Source organism: Pezoporus flaviventris, unplaced genomic scaffold (genome assembly GCF_033815535.1).
Source record: "Pezoporus flaviventris isolate CSIRO_AGI_PZ_B2104156 unplaced genomic scaffold, CSIRO_AGI_Pfla_v1 ptg000054l, whole genome shotgun sequence".
NCBI classification, from domain to species: domain Eukaryota; kingdom Metazoa; phylum Chordata; class Aves; order Psittaciformes; family Psittacidae; genus Pezoporus; species Pezoporus flaviventris.
Genome location: NW_026892602.1, coordinates 6,130,285 through 6,147,152, shown reverse-complemented (window position 1 = coordinate 6,147,152; position 16,868 = coordinate 6,130,285). Strand labels below are relative to the sequence as shown.

The window sequence follows — 16,868 nt, the reverse complement described above, 5'->3', positions numbered from 1 at the left end:
TAATCAAATGAATGAGTGAGAGTGGGACTGGGAGGGCTCAAGGACCATTGAGCCTGGCCTGGAGAAGTCCAGGAGAAGTGTGGAGCATGGAGCAGTTGAAAGGTTATCCTGGGATTTGACAGGGGCCGCAGTGAAAAGGGCTGGAGCGTAACAGCTGAGGAAGAAGTAGCTAAGTGGGTTATAGTATAAGACTGCACAGTGTGTGGATTTTAATCCTAGTGTTAGTTATACTTGCTGTACACTGAAGATATACTATTAGCCTGATACAAGGTATTAATATTTGTTTGGAGCTCTTTAAAGGATTTCCATGCAGAAAATTTCATTTTCTGGGTGCTGCACTGAATTGCAGGAGAATCTAAATTGGAAAGGATGTCTGGAGGTTCCTTAGTCTAGTCTGCTGCTAAACTAAGACTTTGGAGTCAGAAAGGTTGTGCTAAGGGGCTTAAGCATCTCCAAAGATGGATATCCCTTAACTTTGCACAGCCATTTCCAGTGCTTGACTGCCCTTGCTGTAGCACTTTTGTTTTTTTCACCTGTGTATACTTATTAGGACTTCCCTCTGCTGCAAAATGTGCCCCTTGTCATTTGACGGCACACCACCATCAAGAACCTGGCTCCATTTCTTATCACCCCATTTGCTAGTTGAAAACAACAGTTGCATTCACCTCTTCTCCACACTCAGTAAACATAGCTCCCTCAGCCCTTCCTTGTACATCATGTGCTTTAGCCCTCTAACTGTCTTCGTGGCCTTCTGCTTGATCTACCCAACTGTGTCGTGTAACGGGGGACCCAAAACTGGACACTGGGCACACGAGATCAGTGGATGTGATCTCGTGACTGCTGAAAAGAGGAAAGTAATCAGTTTCCTTGACCTGCTGGCCATGCTTCTGCCAATACAGCCCATTGTTTGTTAGCCATCACCACTGCAAGGGTGCACTGCTGATTTTTGTTCAATTTACTGTCCACCAGGACCCTTCAGTCATTCACTCCAAAGCTGCTCTTCGGTCTTTTGGGTAAGAGCTGCTCTGTTTCATGGGATTACTCTGTTACAAATGTAGTTCTTTGCATTTTACATCAAGTGTAACAGTCAGAGTCTGGCTTCTGGACACTATTACAATGAGGTATGTTATTTTTCGTTTGGGGCTAGGCATCCTTTTTAGGTTACTAAGAAGGAACATATCATTTTCAAATATGAATCTCAAACTTGCAGGCAAATATATGGATGACAAGGCATACACTAGAAAACATGGTTTTCTTAATAGAATTTATCAGAACTTGTTTTCTTCCTTCACATGAAAAGAGAGACTCGGTCACTTAAAGAAGTGTCAGACTGGGGCCTAAAACCAGGTGCGATTTTTAAGTACCGAAAAGCTAAGCTGTAAAGTGAGGATTACAAAAGTTGTTCTGACACAGGTGAAGAAAATTAAGGCAGCAGCAGAAGTGATGATGCACTGTAAATTAAATCTGGGGGCCCTTTTGGCATTTGTTTATTTAAATAGGTTTAGCTTAAATAGGTTAGCTTAAAACAAAGACAAGTTTCTTGGCTGCCTACAAAGGCAAAGCCAAACCTTGAGGGTGACAGAAATTGGACTGATCTAGACAGTGTGCAGCATAAGTAAATAGATGCTAAATAGAGTTAAGTGATCTCCATCAGTTCATATCAAAATAGGCTTCTGAAATGGAATTTGTGTTCTTATCCTGGTCCCTAAGACATCATCTGTCTGTGCTTCAATTAAAAACTGCAATCCCTTGAAAGTATGGATTGCTGCATTTGTTTCCCTGTCTGACACTTAACACGGCAGAATCTGGCTTTGAGTTGAGATTTTTTATACCAAATAGGTGCTGAATTTTAGTCAGTCTATGGCATTAAGAGTGTAAGGAGGGCTGTGGGACTCCTTGCCCTGTTCGAAAGCAGTGGGTCTGGTGGCATTTGCTACTGCTTTGGCCTCTGTAGCTGGCAAAATGATGTGAAGTACTTTTTATATGTTGTGCTTGACATTCAGAAGATGGTTGTATACCACATTACAGCCAGTAGTTTAAGTATTTGGGGTTTGTGGTGTGTATTGAGGGTAATTTTTTGCACTTTTTTTTTAAAAAAAAGATTGTTATCTTAGAAGAACAGTAACTTTAACCAGTATTACTTGGCTTGGTTTTATGTTTGTATTTTGAGGGAAAATACAAAAAAAAAAAATCAGAGTGTGTTGAAGTTGCACAATAAGAACTGTGTTGGAGAACAAATTAATTTAAAATCTGCTTGTAGTTTTAAGTATTATAAATGAAATGCATATCTTGTGGAATATTAACATAAAACAACCAGCCAAAATGTGCATAAACTCAAGTTCTGTTCCCTTAGTAAGTATTTTCAGTAAAAGCATCCCCAGTGTATTGGATAGAAATGTCTAGCCTTACATTTACTGTTTCAAATTAAAATTAAGGCAATTGTATTGGTAATTGAAAATAATATGATTGTTCCTTTCTGGCACAAATGAACTGAGCAAACAGTCTAAATATAGGTTGTGCTGGACGTGTGGTTAAAATAGGTAACGTTAAGATAATTGGCAAAAACTGAAAACTGACAGTCACAGCAGATTAAGGAACTGTAAGTTTTTCCACAGGGCTGAAACACTGAAAACTTTGAAGAAGTTTTTTTGAGTGGTGGAGGGTTTTTTTTGTCTAATTTCCAAATAAATTCACACTGTTAACTTTTGTGCTTTCTGGGAAAAATACCATGAATTTAAATCAATTCAGTCTAATTAAATTTTGTTTCTGTATTATTTTTGTAAGTTCCTTATTTCTGTGAGGCATTTTGTCAGACATAGTTTAATTGACCACATAAGAACATAATTTGAGATACACGCAAAGGATAAGAGTAAGACACTTTTCGGCCTGGGTGTCAGGAACTCCTTGTGTTACTGTTACATGAAGGGCTTAAATCAAACTGCTTGTGAACAGCAGTAAAATCCTGCTGTAATTATCTGTACGCTGCTAGAACAACTGTGCCAGGTATGTGCTCTCAAAACAACGGAGGCTCCTGATGCAGTTGTGGGGTTGCAAGGTGCTCACATAAATACCTATACTGCTTTCAGAGATGCACTGGCATTTCAGTATACCTTCTCCAGGCTTTGTGTTCCTTTGCTGACAAAAGTCCTGGTAATGATTCTTTGTTTCCTTTCTTCTGACATGTGGGGGTATTTTTAACTTTAAAGGAGAATTGCACTGGCCCCTTCCCTCCTCCTCTATATCTCTTGTTGGAGAGTAAAAGGCATTTCCAGAACTTAACTGAAAAATGGCTGATTCAACTGGAAAGTGCATGATGTTTCTAAATGACCTTTTCTGGGAAGTTCCCGTTTCAGTAAGTAGAAGAGTGAAAGTTCAAAATCATGATTTAAAAAAGTCATACTGACCATTTTGTTGGTTTGGATGGGGGGGATCCTTTTTATTATTTTTCATTTTTAATGTCCCATAGGTATACTACTTTATGTAAAGCCTTTCTGGTACTACACCAGTGTGTTGTGTCCTGGCTTTATTTGCTTGGGACTAGGGTTGCTACTGAGGAATCGTTAAATTAATAAGCCTCAGTCCAACAACACCACTTGTTTACATTTACATTCTATGGGTGTAGAACAAATAATTGTTTTTTTAAGGATTAGGGTTTGTTTTTTTTTTTTAAAAAAAAAAAGTTATGTTTTTCCCATTACTGTTATTTCCTTAAGGATAACATAAGACTTATGCTCACTTTTCTGTGCTGTGTTTAAAAAAAAAATTGAAGTTTCTGAATTGAAAACTTTTTATTTGCATCTGTGATGTAAAAGGAACGTCAGGCTAGTCATTTCTAGTCACCTTTTCTGGTTTGTTCATAATTCACAGAATAACTGAAGAATATGGGTTTTGGAAAATAGGGCTATTCAGGATGTTTCTTCTCCAGTTCCAAACCGTGCTTAAATTCAACCAGCTTCCGTGTGGCTTTTGATGGTAATTTTATGGACAGACCCTAATTCTCAAAGGCAAAAACAGATTTCAAACTCCAAAATGAGATTTCATCCTACAGCTTGTTCCTGTAGTTGGGTTTCTTTTGGGAAGTACACATCAAGCACCCTGTGACAGAACACGAGAGGGATCAGAGCAACATGTCCTGCTCTGAGATGGTGGGGAGAAGCCAGAACTTTAATCCTTGGTTGTCACCAGGAACTGTTTCTAAGACTTCTTTGCAAACTACTTCATGCAATACTTGGAATTGAAATGTGGCTTTTTTATTCCAAAACTTCCATCTTCCTAAGGAGAAATCCTTTCCCATGCAATTATTAAACTGTGAGAAGCTCCAGACCCTCCATGCAGCATGTTGGAAACTTTCTAGCTGATATCAAAGATGTTTTAAAGCTGTAGTATGAAAACACTAAAAATAAACCTAAACCCAACCAGAACTTGCACTACTTAATGTTGCTGTTTGCTGTGTTGTGTGTAATATACTGTCCTGGGTTTAGCAGTAGCAGTCAACCCGCAGAAGCGTTGGCTATGCAAGTATAGCACCTAAGCTATTTTTCCCTCTCCTATGAAGTAGAATGAAAGTCAGAAGGACCCAGAAGTGTCCATAACCATCCCCAAAATACTTCTAAGGGAGTGCAGCGGCAACTGATGGTGTACGAGAAGCGTAACGCGACTGCACAAGAGCCAGGGTACCAGAGAGCGTTTGTTCTGGTACGCCTCGTACTCTTCTCTGGTGTAACGGAGGCCCAGTGACGGAAGCGGCATCCCCCGAAGCGGTGCCAGACCCTGCGGCCAACCCAGTCCGGGCCTTCCCCGCCAGCCCTGCCCGGACCCTCGGCCGCACCTGCCGCCGGCGGGGCTGGGGAGCCCGGCGGGTGCCCGCGCAGCGCCGAGGGCTGGGCCGGGACCAGGGCGGTTCCGCCGCGAGAGCAGCAGCTGCTGCTGCTGCCCGAGAGCCTCCCGGCCAGGCCGAGGCGCCAGGGGAGGCAGGGTCCGCCCAGCGGGTCCCGGGCCGGGGCAGAGAGGGGACCCGCCCGCACCACCGTCTGGTCCGGCCGCCACCGCCCCTCGCTGCCTGCGCGCGGCCTATGTGCCGGCGGCCCAGCCGGGCCCCGCCTCGCCGCGCTCGCCAGGAGGGGCGGGGGCTGTGGAACGACGGCAGCGAGCAGGCAGGCGCGGAGCTGCCCTTCTATAGAAGCCGCCATTAGCGCTGAGACCCGGTGACAGGGTCTCGGCGTCGGCGGCCGGCGCGGCGCGGGGAGCGAAGGCAGCCGGGGTGGGTCCCCGTTTGATGGATCCCCGGATAGCCTGGTTCCAGCCAGAGCAGCTCGGCCCCTCGAACCGCCTGTGGATGCAGATCTGGGAGACCACGCAGGGGGTCCGCAACCTCTACTTCCAGCAGCAGCAGCAGCAGCAGGAGCAGCAGCAGCAGCAGAGCGCCCCCGCTGGGGCCGGCCCGGCCTCCCCGCCCGGCATGTACCGCGCCCCCCGCTCCGACCCCCAGCCCGACTTCCTGCCGCTCGAGAGCGCCAACAACCAGCACAACCGCAGCCACCACCAGGCCTCGCCGCCCCCGGGGGCCGCCGCCTGGGCCCGGCCCGCACGGGGGGGGGCGCCTGCTGCCGCCGCCGCGGCCGCTAGCAACAAGAGGAAGCGCGACAACAAGGCCAGCACCTTCGGGCTCAACTACAGCCTCCTGCTGGGCCCCCCCGGGCAGGGCCGGGCCCCCGTCCTGGGGGACGAGCCGGCTGCCCGGGCCCAGGCCGGCCTGGCTGAGCCTCTGTACACCGGCACCCCCTGGAAGAAGAGGAACTACAGCCAGGGAGTCTTGGGGTGAGCGGCAGCGGCGCCGGGACGGAAGGCGGGCGGGCGGGCCAGGGGACGCGGGGCCTGGCCCCGGCCTGGCCTCTAAAGGGGGCCGAGGCCCTCCCCGCCCCAGGGCTAGCGCACGGGGCGGTGGCCGAGCCGCGGTGGGGAACGCTGGGCCGCGGCATCTGAGGCGCGGCGGCGGTGGGTCGCGGCCCCGGGCCTGGCGCATGTCTCGGGGTGGCCGGACCGGGCCCACGGGGCGCCGGTGGCCGCCGGCGGGGGCAGGCAGGGGCCGCGCGTGCCGGGCCGCTGCCCCGCCTGCCCGTGCGCGGCGTGAGGAGCTGCCGCTCGGCCCCGCTGGTGTGCAGCGGCAGGGCAGCCCCTCGGGCCGCGCCGGGCCGCGACTCCTCTTGTAGGGGGGCAGCGGGTGGCCGGGTGCGGTCGCGCGTGTCCGCGGTGACGGGAGCTCCTCGCCTGTTGTCACTGCGTGTGCAAGTGTGGCTGTTACACGCGCCTCTCCCGGTATCGCACCATGCTGCCCAGCACAGGTGTGTTCCTCTGCCGCCCCGCTGCTCTGCGGTGGTTGTGCTGGTGGTGGTATCGGTGAGGGGTCTGATGCCGGTGCTGCACACGCACGTGCTGCTGTGCCGGGTGAGGCTGGGGAGGTGGCTGAGCTGGGGAGGACAGCAGGACAGCGAGCAGCGCAGCACGTCTGCCTGCCCTCCGCAGCCGCTGCTGTGCAAGCCTCTGGAGCTTTGTGTTGTGTGTGGAACAAATGTGTAGTAGGAGTTATAACTTTAAAAAAAAAAAAAACCAAAACACAACAATAATCTGCTGCTGCTGAAAGAAAGTGCACAGTCAAGGAAATTACATGGGGAGTGTGTTTTCTAAGACCTGAGAGAGAAGGTAGGCACACAAAATTGTATACGGTATTATGGATTTCAGTATGGGATTATTAATGGTTTTCATGGATCTCTGACTTTGGAATGTGTGTTCTAGTATGATTGTTTTCCCCATAGTGTTTTTGTGTTAACTTAGGTCTTGCCAGTGAGGCTTGCATGACCCACAGAGAGCGAGGGCAGGCAAACATGTTATCTTCTGTTTGCCTGAAAACTGTTATAAGCCCTCCGTCCCCACTCTTTTTTAAAGACAGGATGGCTTTTGACATGAGTGATGCCCTGGATAAACACAATGTGGCAACATCTGTGACTTTGTCTTCCCCATCTCTGCAGCAAGAGCACTCTCACGTGTGTTTGACCCATTCAGTATGGGCATCTGGGGTGGTGTGTGCAATTGCAATACCCTTTCCAGTCCTGCTCTTTACAAAGAAGTCTGGCTTGGTTCCAGGGTTCAAATTGTGGAGGTGTTCAAGTAGCGAAGGCCCAGAAGAGCTCGTTTTAGAAATGGGTAATGATTTGGGTATGTTAGCTTTTGTGTGCCTAGCTTGTACCTAAGGGTCCTTCAGCCCCCTCCCACTGATCTCTTTGCCTTCCAAAATCACCCTTCTGTAAGATTTGTCAAAATGACTGTTCAAATTTGGAAGACAAACTCTTACCACCTCTGGCTTCCTGTTTTCTTGGCATGTTACCTTTACTGCTGGGACTCTCCGATGTTACCTTTACTGCTGGGGTTATAGTAATTCCTAAAATGACACTGCAGAAGTGTGCTATTTTAAGTTCTGTAGCCACTATACATTGAAACCTTCCCTAACTTTCTTCACATATGTTAAAAGTACTGTGTGCAAAACACACAGAGTACTGAATTTTTGTAAGCTAGTTTTGGGACTTTGTATCTTCCAGCTTGTCGCTTATTTACTTGAAGGTTGAGAAACAGTTTTAGAAGTGCTTTTTGCTCTTCCTCTCTCTTGCAAATGCAGAAACCTTTTCCCTTTACTGAAGGAATAGGGGGAGAGGGGGGAAAAGGGTGAAATTGAATGAGAGATTAATAATGATGATGATAATAACAGCAACTCTACCAAAGTATTCAAGATGATGTCTGTTGCTAGAGTAGAATTTCGGCTGAGTCAGTTTCAAAGTCCAAGTGGAAGCACCTTGTGGACTTTTTTTTTTTTCCTTTTAGTAGTATCAAAAAGTACTCAAATATGTTACATGGGTCTACATTTGGCTTGACTGTCTAGTTTATGGCATATATTTGCATGACACTGAGGTTCTGGTTTAGCTATTTCCTTTCAAAGCAGGGTGAGGTAGAATTTCTCTAAAGATATGCTCCTACATAGCTTTTCCTAAATTGTGGAAATGAGTGGTGTTTGCTTCTAAAAAAGCTATTTATTCCAAAGCTATTTAGGGACAGTTGGCTAACAGTCTTGAATGAAGAATTGTGAAAACAATTTCTAAAAGGATCTGAAGCCTCTTAGGAAAGCATAGGAGGTGCTTAACTCTTGTGACCGACTGGCTGCTGGTAGGGCCATGTGGAAGCCTCCACTGTCACTGCCTGCAGTATGCGCTGAGATGCTGTCATCACTCCTGCATATGAGTTCTGTTTAATAGCTGTCTGTTGTGAGATATCTGTCTTGGTTCTTGAGACACCAGGCAGGAATGGTGGACAGAGAGGTTTGTAACCTAGCTAATGAGGTTGTTGCCAAAGTAAACATTAATTATTTCCAACATGAATTCCCAAATTTGTTGTAACTAGTTCTAACAGTTATTGGGGAAAAAAATATACCCACGGTTCTATTATGGCATTACTTGTGTGATAAGAGGTACCTTTTTTCCAAATTGCTTTGATGCAAATTGTGAAAAATAGTAAAGGCCTTCAACACCTTTCAGTATACCATCCTGTAATTTTGTTCAGTTAATGACTTTAAATTTAGAGTCTTTTGAATAGGAAAGTGTTGTGGAACAGTCCCATTTTCAGAAAGATTAGGCCTGAGTTGCTGGTAAACACGATTGAATGCTGACATGTGGCATTCATATTTCCAGGGCAAGGATGTCACTTTTGTGCATGGCTGTGCAAAACAACTCAGAGTACGCAATTATATTGATCAGCTGTGTGGAAAAAACAGTCCAATAAATTTTAGCTAGTTGGACATTTTATGTAAACATATAACAGCTGTCTGAGGAGTTAGGTAAGGTAAACATGTTGAAATAGTGGAGATTTTTGTTGGAAGATAAATATATATTCAGTGAAATCTGTTGTTTTTTTTTCTTTTCAGGTTTAGTGTATTTATTGAGAAACAGTACTTTCTTGGTTAAAGATATTTATATAGACAAAGAGATAACCAAATAATTATCAAATGACCCGCAACAGTATTGTTTTTGATTTCAATACAGGTTTCTTACAAAGAATGCACAATATTTGCCAACATTTACCATGAATGCTGAACTACTGACATTCAACAGGTGGCCAGTCTTACAGAATTAATGGTTCTATTGTATGCATTGTATTCTGGCCTGTTTTAATATGCTCCCATATTATAATTTTTCAGATTTACTGTTCTGTTAACAATGTAGATGTTTGCATTACAGGTATTCTGCTTTGTTCTGGCACCCTTAACTTTGTGACTTCTGAAATACCACTGTAAATCAGTTGTCAAGTGCTTCCTGCAAGTTGTTTTGCACCAGTTGGATTCAGCCTGTGTATCTTGCATCCCCTCTGGGGACTTTGTCAACAGGCAGTAGTGCTAAAAAAAACAGGTAACACAGAAAATGAATGAAGAGTTTACAGTATGCATATGATGGTGCTGGTGATTTAAACCTTCAAAGAGTTTAATGGGATTTACCTCGATGGGGTACTTGGTAGCAAAACTCAAGGATGTAGAAGGATGTGTGGGTTGGGGTTTTGGAGGGGATGCTCTGTGTGTGTGTGTCCCAAGGGTAACAGTAAAGAATGTCAGTAGTATCACAGTTAAAAAGGAACAAAAAGGTTTTTGGAATACTGAAGTGACTGTTTTACAGCTTTCACCAAGTTTAGAGTCAGCCAGCCTAGCTAAAGAGTGACACAAGAAAAATGAGTAAAGCCAGAAGCCTTAAGGGTAGCAAAACCCGAAAATAAAGACTTGCATGCAAGTTTGGCCTGTCTTCTTGTAGATTTCTGTGATTCTTGTGCCAAAGGAAAGAGTCTAGTTAGTGCACAGTTCCCAGGTAGGAGCTGTAGATTTTGGACTCTCCAGGGAGCTGGTTAGTTTTTACAGGAGTCTGCAGCCAAAGGCAAGAACCCAATTAATATGTGAATTTAAGGTGGAAAAACTTGCCATGTGTACTCCCAAGGAGGAACCTGGGCTAAAGAGAAGACAGTGCATTTTGAAATATCGAATGCATGCATTTTTGAGGTACTGATGGGAACTTTGCTGTAACAGGGAGAGAATACTAGGACCTCAGAGGAGGGATGTGCATGGACACACACACACCTGAGGGCCGCTGAATTGGTTGGCATGGAGTTGAGCAGCTTTCAGCTTGTTTGATATAAGGGTTCCCAGTATGTTGCCTGGGATTACAGAGGATACCATGAAATAAAATAACTACTTTAGGAAGTAAATAGCTTAAAGCCATGTGTCTTTGCTACAGAAATTCTGTTATTATTTTTCCTTTTTTTCGCCACATGAAGTTTGTGAGCCCCTCAGGTCTTGTAGTCTCTTTTTTTTTTTTTTTTTTTTTTTTGAAAGAAGCTAGGTGTATTAATGCAGGCACAAGCTCATTCTCTGCAGGCATTGAGCTGACCAGAGGACATGCAGTTACAGTAACACGGCTGCCTGCCTGAGATAACTTACCCTGTGTGCCTTTAGCTCTTGTTTGCTCAGGTCCTTGCATGGTGTCAGCCGCAGTGGCATGATTTCTGTGTGGGCTAGAGGGTGAACAGAAAGAGTTGAGTGTAGTGGGAGCAGAGCAGGTATGTATACCAGCAGCAAGCATCTAGCCAGACTGAATGCCTAACTTAGGGAAATCAGATAAAATCCTAATCAACTGTATTGTTTTCCATTCTTATGTGCTTAAATCAAATGCATGAGTGGTGTTTGATTTCTGTGGCATTACTGGATACATAAATGACACAAGCAGTTTTGTGCGCAGACTTCTTATTTCTGGTCAAACAATGAGGTGTGTACATAACTTCTTAATGTCTCTTCTCTTACAGTAGTTGCATGTGTTTTGGATTTAGTAAAGATGTGTGTGTTAAAACAAAGGTTGCAGTTGAATTTGTCATGTACATCATGTGTAAAAAATAAGTTACTCAGGAAAGCTTCATAGACACAAATCTGTTTGCTTCCTGAAAAAAACCTCTTAGAACGGTACTGTCCCCTCACTCTGTAGCTGCATATGTAATCTGAAAGGAAGAAATGAGTGCAAGTCCTTTTCTTGTATGGGTCTGATAAGATCTACTGTTGCTGTCTGTCTCATTGTGAGTCACGCTGTGGCACAGTTCTGACAGTGCCCTTGTGACAGCTTTTGCAGCTCTTGGAAGGTGCTCATCTGGGGTTTATGGAAGTGAAATCATATTTTTCCCCGCAGCCTCCTGCAGTAAGAAGTCACTTCTTTTGGAGGGACTGGGAGAGAGAAACAAGTTTGCTAGGGGGTGAAGATGTTGACTAGATGCAGTTAGAGAAAACCTTTAGGACATATACTGTGAATATTATATAGCAGTATTGTTTGAGCTTGCAGAACTTTGGGATGGTGCCAACATTTTGGCATGTTTGTGTAAAGAATATGAGGAGGACTTCAGAGGCCTGCTGGTTTCTACACCTGCAAGGAAACAGCATGTTAGTATCTTCCTGTGAACTGTTTTGTTTTCGCCAGTTCTTATAATCTGTTTGGGACTTGGATACTTATTTACCTTGTTCTATAAGGAACACAAGTTTGCCAGACTATTTTTTTTTTGTAGATAGAGGTGTCTATATGAAGTAAATATAATATTTGAAATTGGAATGTGAGATCTGTTTTTCACTTTGGGAATTTGGAAAACTTTGAAATGTGGTTTTGAGAAGTTGTGTACACAACCTCACTATCAAAATAGACAATAATAGAAGTAATTGTAATTTTTATTGATTTCATAACATGGTGATTTAGAATACATCTCTGAATATGGGTATGTGCTCCCAAAACAATGTATATGGCAAAATTTAAGAGGTGACTTTTGCTTTGAAGTTTGTTGTTAATGTTGTATGTGACGTAAACCAGTGGTTCCTATACTCTGCAGGATGTTGGAACTGGCGGTAGTGGGAGAGTGCAGCCTAGAGTCAGCCTAGGTGTTGTGTTGAGGAGTGTGTGTGCTGGTAGTGGTACAGCAACGTAATCAATGAAAATCTTGCATAATACATATTATAAGCAAATAAATAGTACTGCTGTTCTTAGTGAGCTGTTGGCATGCTAATCCATTATTCGAATGTGCTTGGATTTCTTAAGTGATGAGCATTTGTCTTTTTGAATTTTCTTTCCGGATGAACTGCCAAAGAATGCTCAAGATGTTGGTCATATTTGAATATTGCTTTCTGTCCATTTGCCTAGAAATTGAGGGTACAGAAAGTATTCATATAAGCAGTCATATAAGCAAGAAAAAGAGTGGAAAACCAGTGAATTGGATGCAGGCTTCAGATATTTTCCTGGGCTCCAAACAGGTTTACAGAAGGAGCAATTTGAACTTTACTCATTTTGTAACTTTAACCTACAATAGATAACACAGCAGGCCTTTTTTCCAGGGATACAATGAACTTAGGATGTCAAAACAGGAGATAAATGTGGATTGAGGCAGCAGAGCTCTTTGTTTGTAAGTTTGTACAAAACCCTCTCCTACATATCTCTAGAGCCTGTTTAAATATTTTCAGTATCTTTTTGTGTATTGATGGTACTCTTGTGTTGTATCATAATCATGCAATTAATGTACAAGTGTGGGTCTTGGGGCAAGCTGTCCCTGATGGTTATCTTCTTGACCCTTAAAGCTGTGTCACAGAAGTTGTGCAAGGCTGAGCAGCACAGCCCATGAGCTGACTGTACCACAGCCACCAAGCTCTGAGGGTGGGAGCAGCCAAGAGGCAGCTGCTCCAGGACTGTTGTAGCACATCGGCTCAGTGTGAAGATGCACTGTGTGCATGACTGGGTCTGAGGATGTCTTACAGTGGTACATCAACAACAGCTGTTAATTTTCTTCCTCCCATGGTAACAATTAAGATTATTTGGCAGCCCTCATTCTAGATCATCCTCTCTGACATTTTCATAATGGCCTCCATGGCATGAGAACTACATCTGAATTATTCAAAAGTGATACGCAGCTAAAGAGGCACAGTTTTGCTACAACTGCTTGAGAAGGCTTTACACTGTGGAATTCTCCATCGCTATACTGTCTTGCGTACATCTTGCAATATTGTTTTTGCACTTAATTTTACAGGATTTTTACTGAAAACAGTAGTAGTAGGGGCTCAAATAAGCAGAGGCTTAGGATCAAAATAAGACTGTGCATCTCCGCTCTTCCATCTTGTTGGCATGATTTATTAGGGGGGAAATAGCCAACACAATATTGAAAATGTAGGTAGACATCATGGAGGAAATAGTGTTGTGATTCTACAGGTAATGGGCTATAACAGTGGGCAAATGCAAGCATTAAAGTCCTCTAGAAACTTCCAAATTGGGGACATGAGCCTAGCAGGGGAAGAGGTGTGTACGTGAGTAGGAGCATTGGCTCATCATCTTTACTCAGTGTAGACTGACTTCTAGATAGATTTAAGTCCACACATTTAAAGTGTCACATGCTTTTTTTACAGTTACTTTGTTTATAGATCCAGTAAAATCTGAGAGAACTTGTATTAACCTGTCACAAATATCAGGTACAGATAAGCCCTTCATATAATGTCATACTCTTAATTAGAGCAAGAACACTGTTCACATACAGCCTGCAGGAATATCTTGCTGTGGTGTGATTACTGAGGTGTGGATCTTACGTGTCAATATGTAGTCTGAAGATGGCAAATCCTTAATCAAAGCTTGTCGACCTTTCCTGACTTCTTGATGTTGTGATTGATCTAGACTGAGGAAGTGTGATAACAACTTTCTCCTTAAGTTTTTGTCTCACTGTGCTAATTTTAGAGCTATTTGCTTCCTCTCTTAGCTTAGGAACAGCTGATGTTTTCTTCTGTATTGCAAACAGCAAAAGTTTTTTTGTTGTTCTGGTTTTGGGTTTTTTGTTTCAAGGGGACAGTGACAAAAGCATGATCCTTTATATGTATTTACATTCCTCCCCCATTCTCCCTCAGTGAGATTTTGGCTTTAATCTAGAGTAGGTATGCTCATGATTTTTGAAAATGGCATGAAGTTTTACTCCAGATTTGTGCTGTGCACAGTGGGTTCACCTCTTAGTATTCAGAGGTACTCCTGGCCGCAACTGTCAGTTAAATTAGCGAGTTAAACATGGTGTGGTGAAGGAACTGTTTTGATCTGAATAATGATCATGACTGCAAATCACAGTCTTGGGTCAGTATTGAGCCAGGCTGAACAAATGAGGCCCTGATAGTTTGTTTTGCTTAATTTTAATTTTTGCTTTGCTGTGTCACACTTCTTCAATTGGGTGATTCAAGTCATGTGCTTGAGGATCTGGTATTTACTAAGCCTTTTAGTTGTGTTTTGGACTCAGTGTCTTACTCTTGTTCATCCATAGGGATTTTTCCTTGTAGTAGTCATCTGACAGGTACTCGGAGAAAATTTTCATGTTGATTTTTGTGTTGAAGAGTAAGTCATTATTTGAGGCAAGCAACTTCTTCACTGCTTCCAGCAGCAGGTGGAAGAGAAGTTTGCCTCATCGAGCTTTTGGCTTTCTTCTTATGGGGTAGTTTCTGAGATTAGGCAGAAAGGACATCACTGTCTTGCTTTTGTTGCTATCTTGTGATTACATTATATATCAACTACAAATGTTTTCTTAGCTAAAATCTATCTAAACTTGAATAAACTAGTGGTCTCGCAAAGCTGCTCTTGTTACAACTTGGCCAGATGTTACAGGGTGGTAAAAATGTTTCGATTGCAGTAAGTAGCCTTGTCAGCTCTTGACAGTTTGGAGCAGAAGAGAATAACTGTGTAATAACAAACTTCCTTTCTTATTTCTTGTATAGTGTGGTATTTGCCTGTAGGCATTAAGTCACTGAACATTATATGCTGGAATAGTTTACTTCAGCCTTTGCTCCTCTGAAGCATACCTGCTTCGGACATGCTGAAACCTGCTCTTGGTGGCTGCTATTGATACATCAGTTTGTGGAGCTTCCAGCAGCCCTTTTAGATTCTCTGATAGCTGGTCACCCCTGCTGCATCACTACTCACCAGACATATTTGCTTAATTGTCAAATTATTGAAATTATGTTGAGAAAGTGCATTTGGTAAGTGAGTTGGATGAATCGTGAGTGTGTTTCTGAGGGCTCTGCACAGCTCCTTGTGCTCTGCTGCTTTTGTTCAAAGACCGTGCACAAATGTGTTAATACACAGCACATGGATGGAGTGAGGATGTGTGTTCTGCTGGGGATGTCCCATCCTAGAGTAGGTTCCACCTACATATTAGGCCTGAGTCAGTTGTGAGGATTTAACTCTCAAATCAGTAAAATCCCACTGAGTTTGTCTGTTTGTTTTCCCACCATGTGCTGATTCTTTTGTTCTTATGTCTAAGCAAGCCCAGCAATTGAGGTCATTACATGAAGTCTTTCAGAAGTCATTTTTCAGTGTGTCTCTGAATGGTGTCTCTGAATTTTAAGAATTTGGACTTATAGAAAGTATTTCAGTGAAGTATTTTCTAGTCATTTGTGATTTTCTGACAGATGTATTAGCTGAAGCTTCAGGGGAAAGAAGACAACAAAACCCATGATTTGATCCACAGGGTTAGTCAGAGGCCAGCTTCTCCAGATACTTTGAAGGGTGAGACTGGTCACCTACATTGGAGGAGGAAGTTTTCTTCCAGTTTCTGACACTGATGCTCTTGAGCATGCGTCTGTTTCACTGAGCTAATAGAGGTGACCTCAGTAAACATTTGTGATCTGCTTAGGCACCATCCTTTATTGACAGTTACTGTTTGTAGCTTTCTAGCCTGGAGTGATAAGCAGAACAAAAGGAGGCTGAGGATTCTCCAAAATATTTTACAGGTTGCATGCTAGTGCTCCTGGCCCATGGTTTTTCTGGTTCCTGTGCATGCTGTGTTGCTAGTGGGACTGAGCACAAGAGAACAAGACAGAATATGAAAAAAAGGTTTCTAACAGTTACCTTTAAGGGAACATATTACTGCATCGTGAGTCCCAAAATGACTACTGGAATGATTAATCTGAACATAGGTCCCTGTGTATGCCCTTACGGTAAAGATAACAAATCACAGAAGTATAAAATTATCTGGAACGGCCCTTGTACCTTGCCATAGTTTGTGTGATTGTTCATCCCCCTCCTTCAAAATGCTCCCGCTCCAGTCACATTCAAGCATTTGGAAGTAAGAGAGAGAACTACATCTGGGATTTGAATTTTGCTTGGGTAGGACAGCAGCACATTTAAACTTGTGTTAATATTGTAGCAGAGTGTCACCAAAGTGCAGTAACAAGTAACGAATGGGTGATAAGCTAGTTCAGAGTTTTATTCTGTTCTTGGTTTTCCTGCCCTCATAGCAGCTGAAGGCAGGCTTGCTGCAGGGGTGGACATGAGGAGGCTTTCTGGAGTGGGATCACTGCACGTTGGGGTGTGCATTACTGCTTAGCAGGGACACGTGTGTAAGCTCTTCTGCTGGCTGCCGGTAGGAACTCGGGCTTTAAACAGCTTTTTGACTTGGGTTTGAGGTGACCTGCCATTGTGGGAGTGTCTCCCTTCCTGTTTAGGGACTGGTGCCGGTTTATTTGGGATTTAAAGCAGCTCTGATAGGAGGAGGTGAGAGTTAATGATTATATTGCTCTCCTTCCTTGCATTCAATTAATCTTTGAACTAAGTCAAATAATTTGTCAAGTCATAAATAAGAGTATTTGCCAGGCAGGACTTGCTGTGTGCATGAAAGCAGAGGCCTTTTTTCCCCTCTCCCCTGTGTCAGAAAGCCCTGGTTTGAACCCCACGCTAGGCTTGCCTGGCTCATGCTGTGTGACCTGCTGCATACACAGCTTTGACATGGTGACACAGGTCTGTGCTGTG

The 16,868-nt window shown here is 43.8% G+C and overlaps 1 protein-coding gene across 1 annotated transcript in view; it reads left to right on the top strand.

The window, feature by feature from the left end:
* Positions 1-5,086: 5,086 nt before the first annotated feature.
* The window catches only part of TENT4B (terminal nucleotidyltransferase 4B), a 51,099-nt gene continuing 39,317 nt past the window's right edge, over positions 5,087-16,868 (top strand). Inside the window, exon 1 of the mRNA XM_061469074.1 lies at positions 5,087-5,817. Within this exon, the coding sequence (XP_061325058.1) occupies positions 5,276-5,817 (542 nt within the window). The 5' untranslated portion in view covers positions 5,087-5,275. The remainder of the gene's footprint in view (positions 5,818-16,868) is intronic.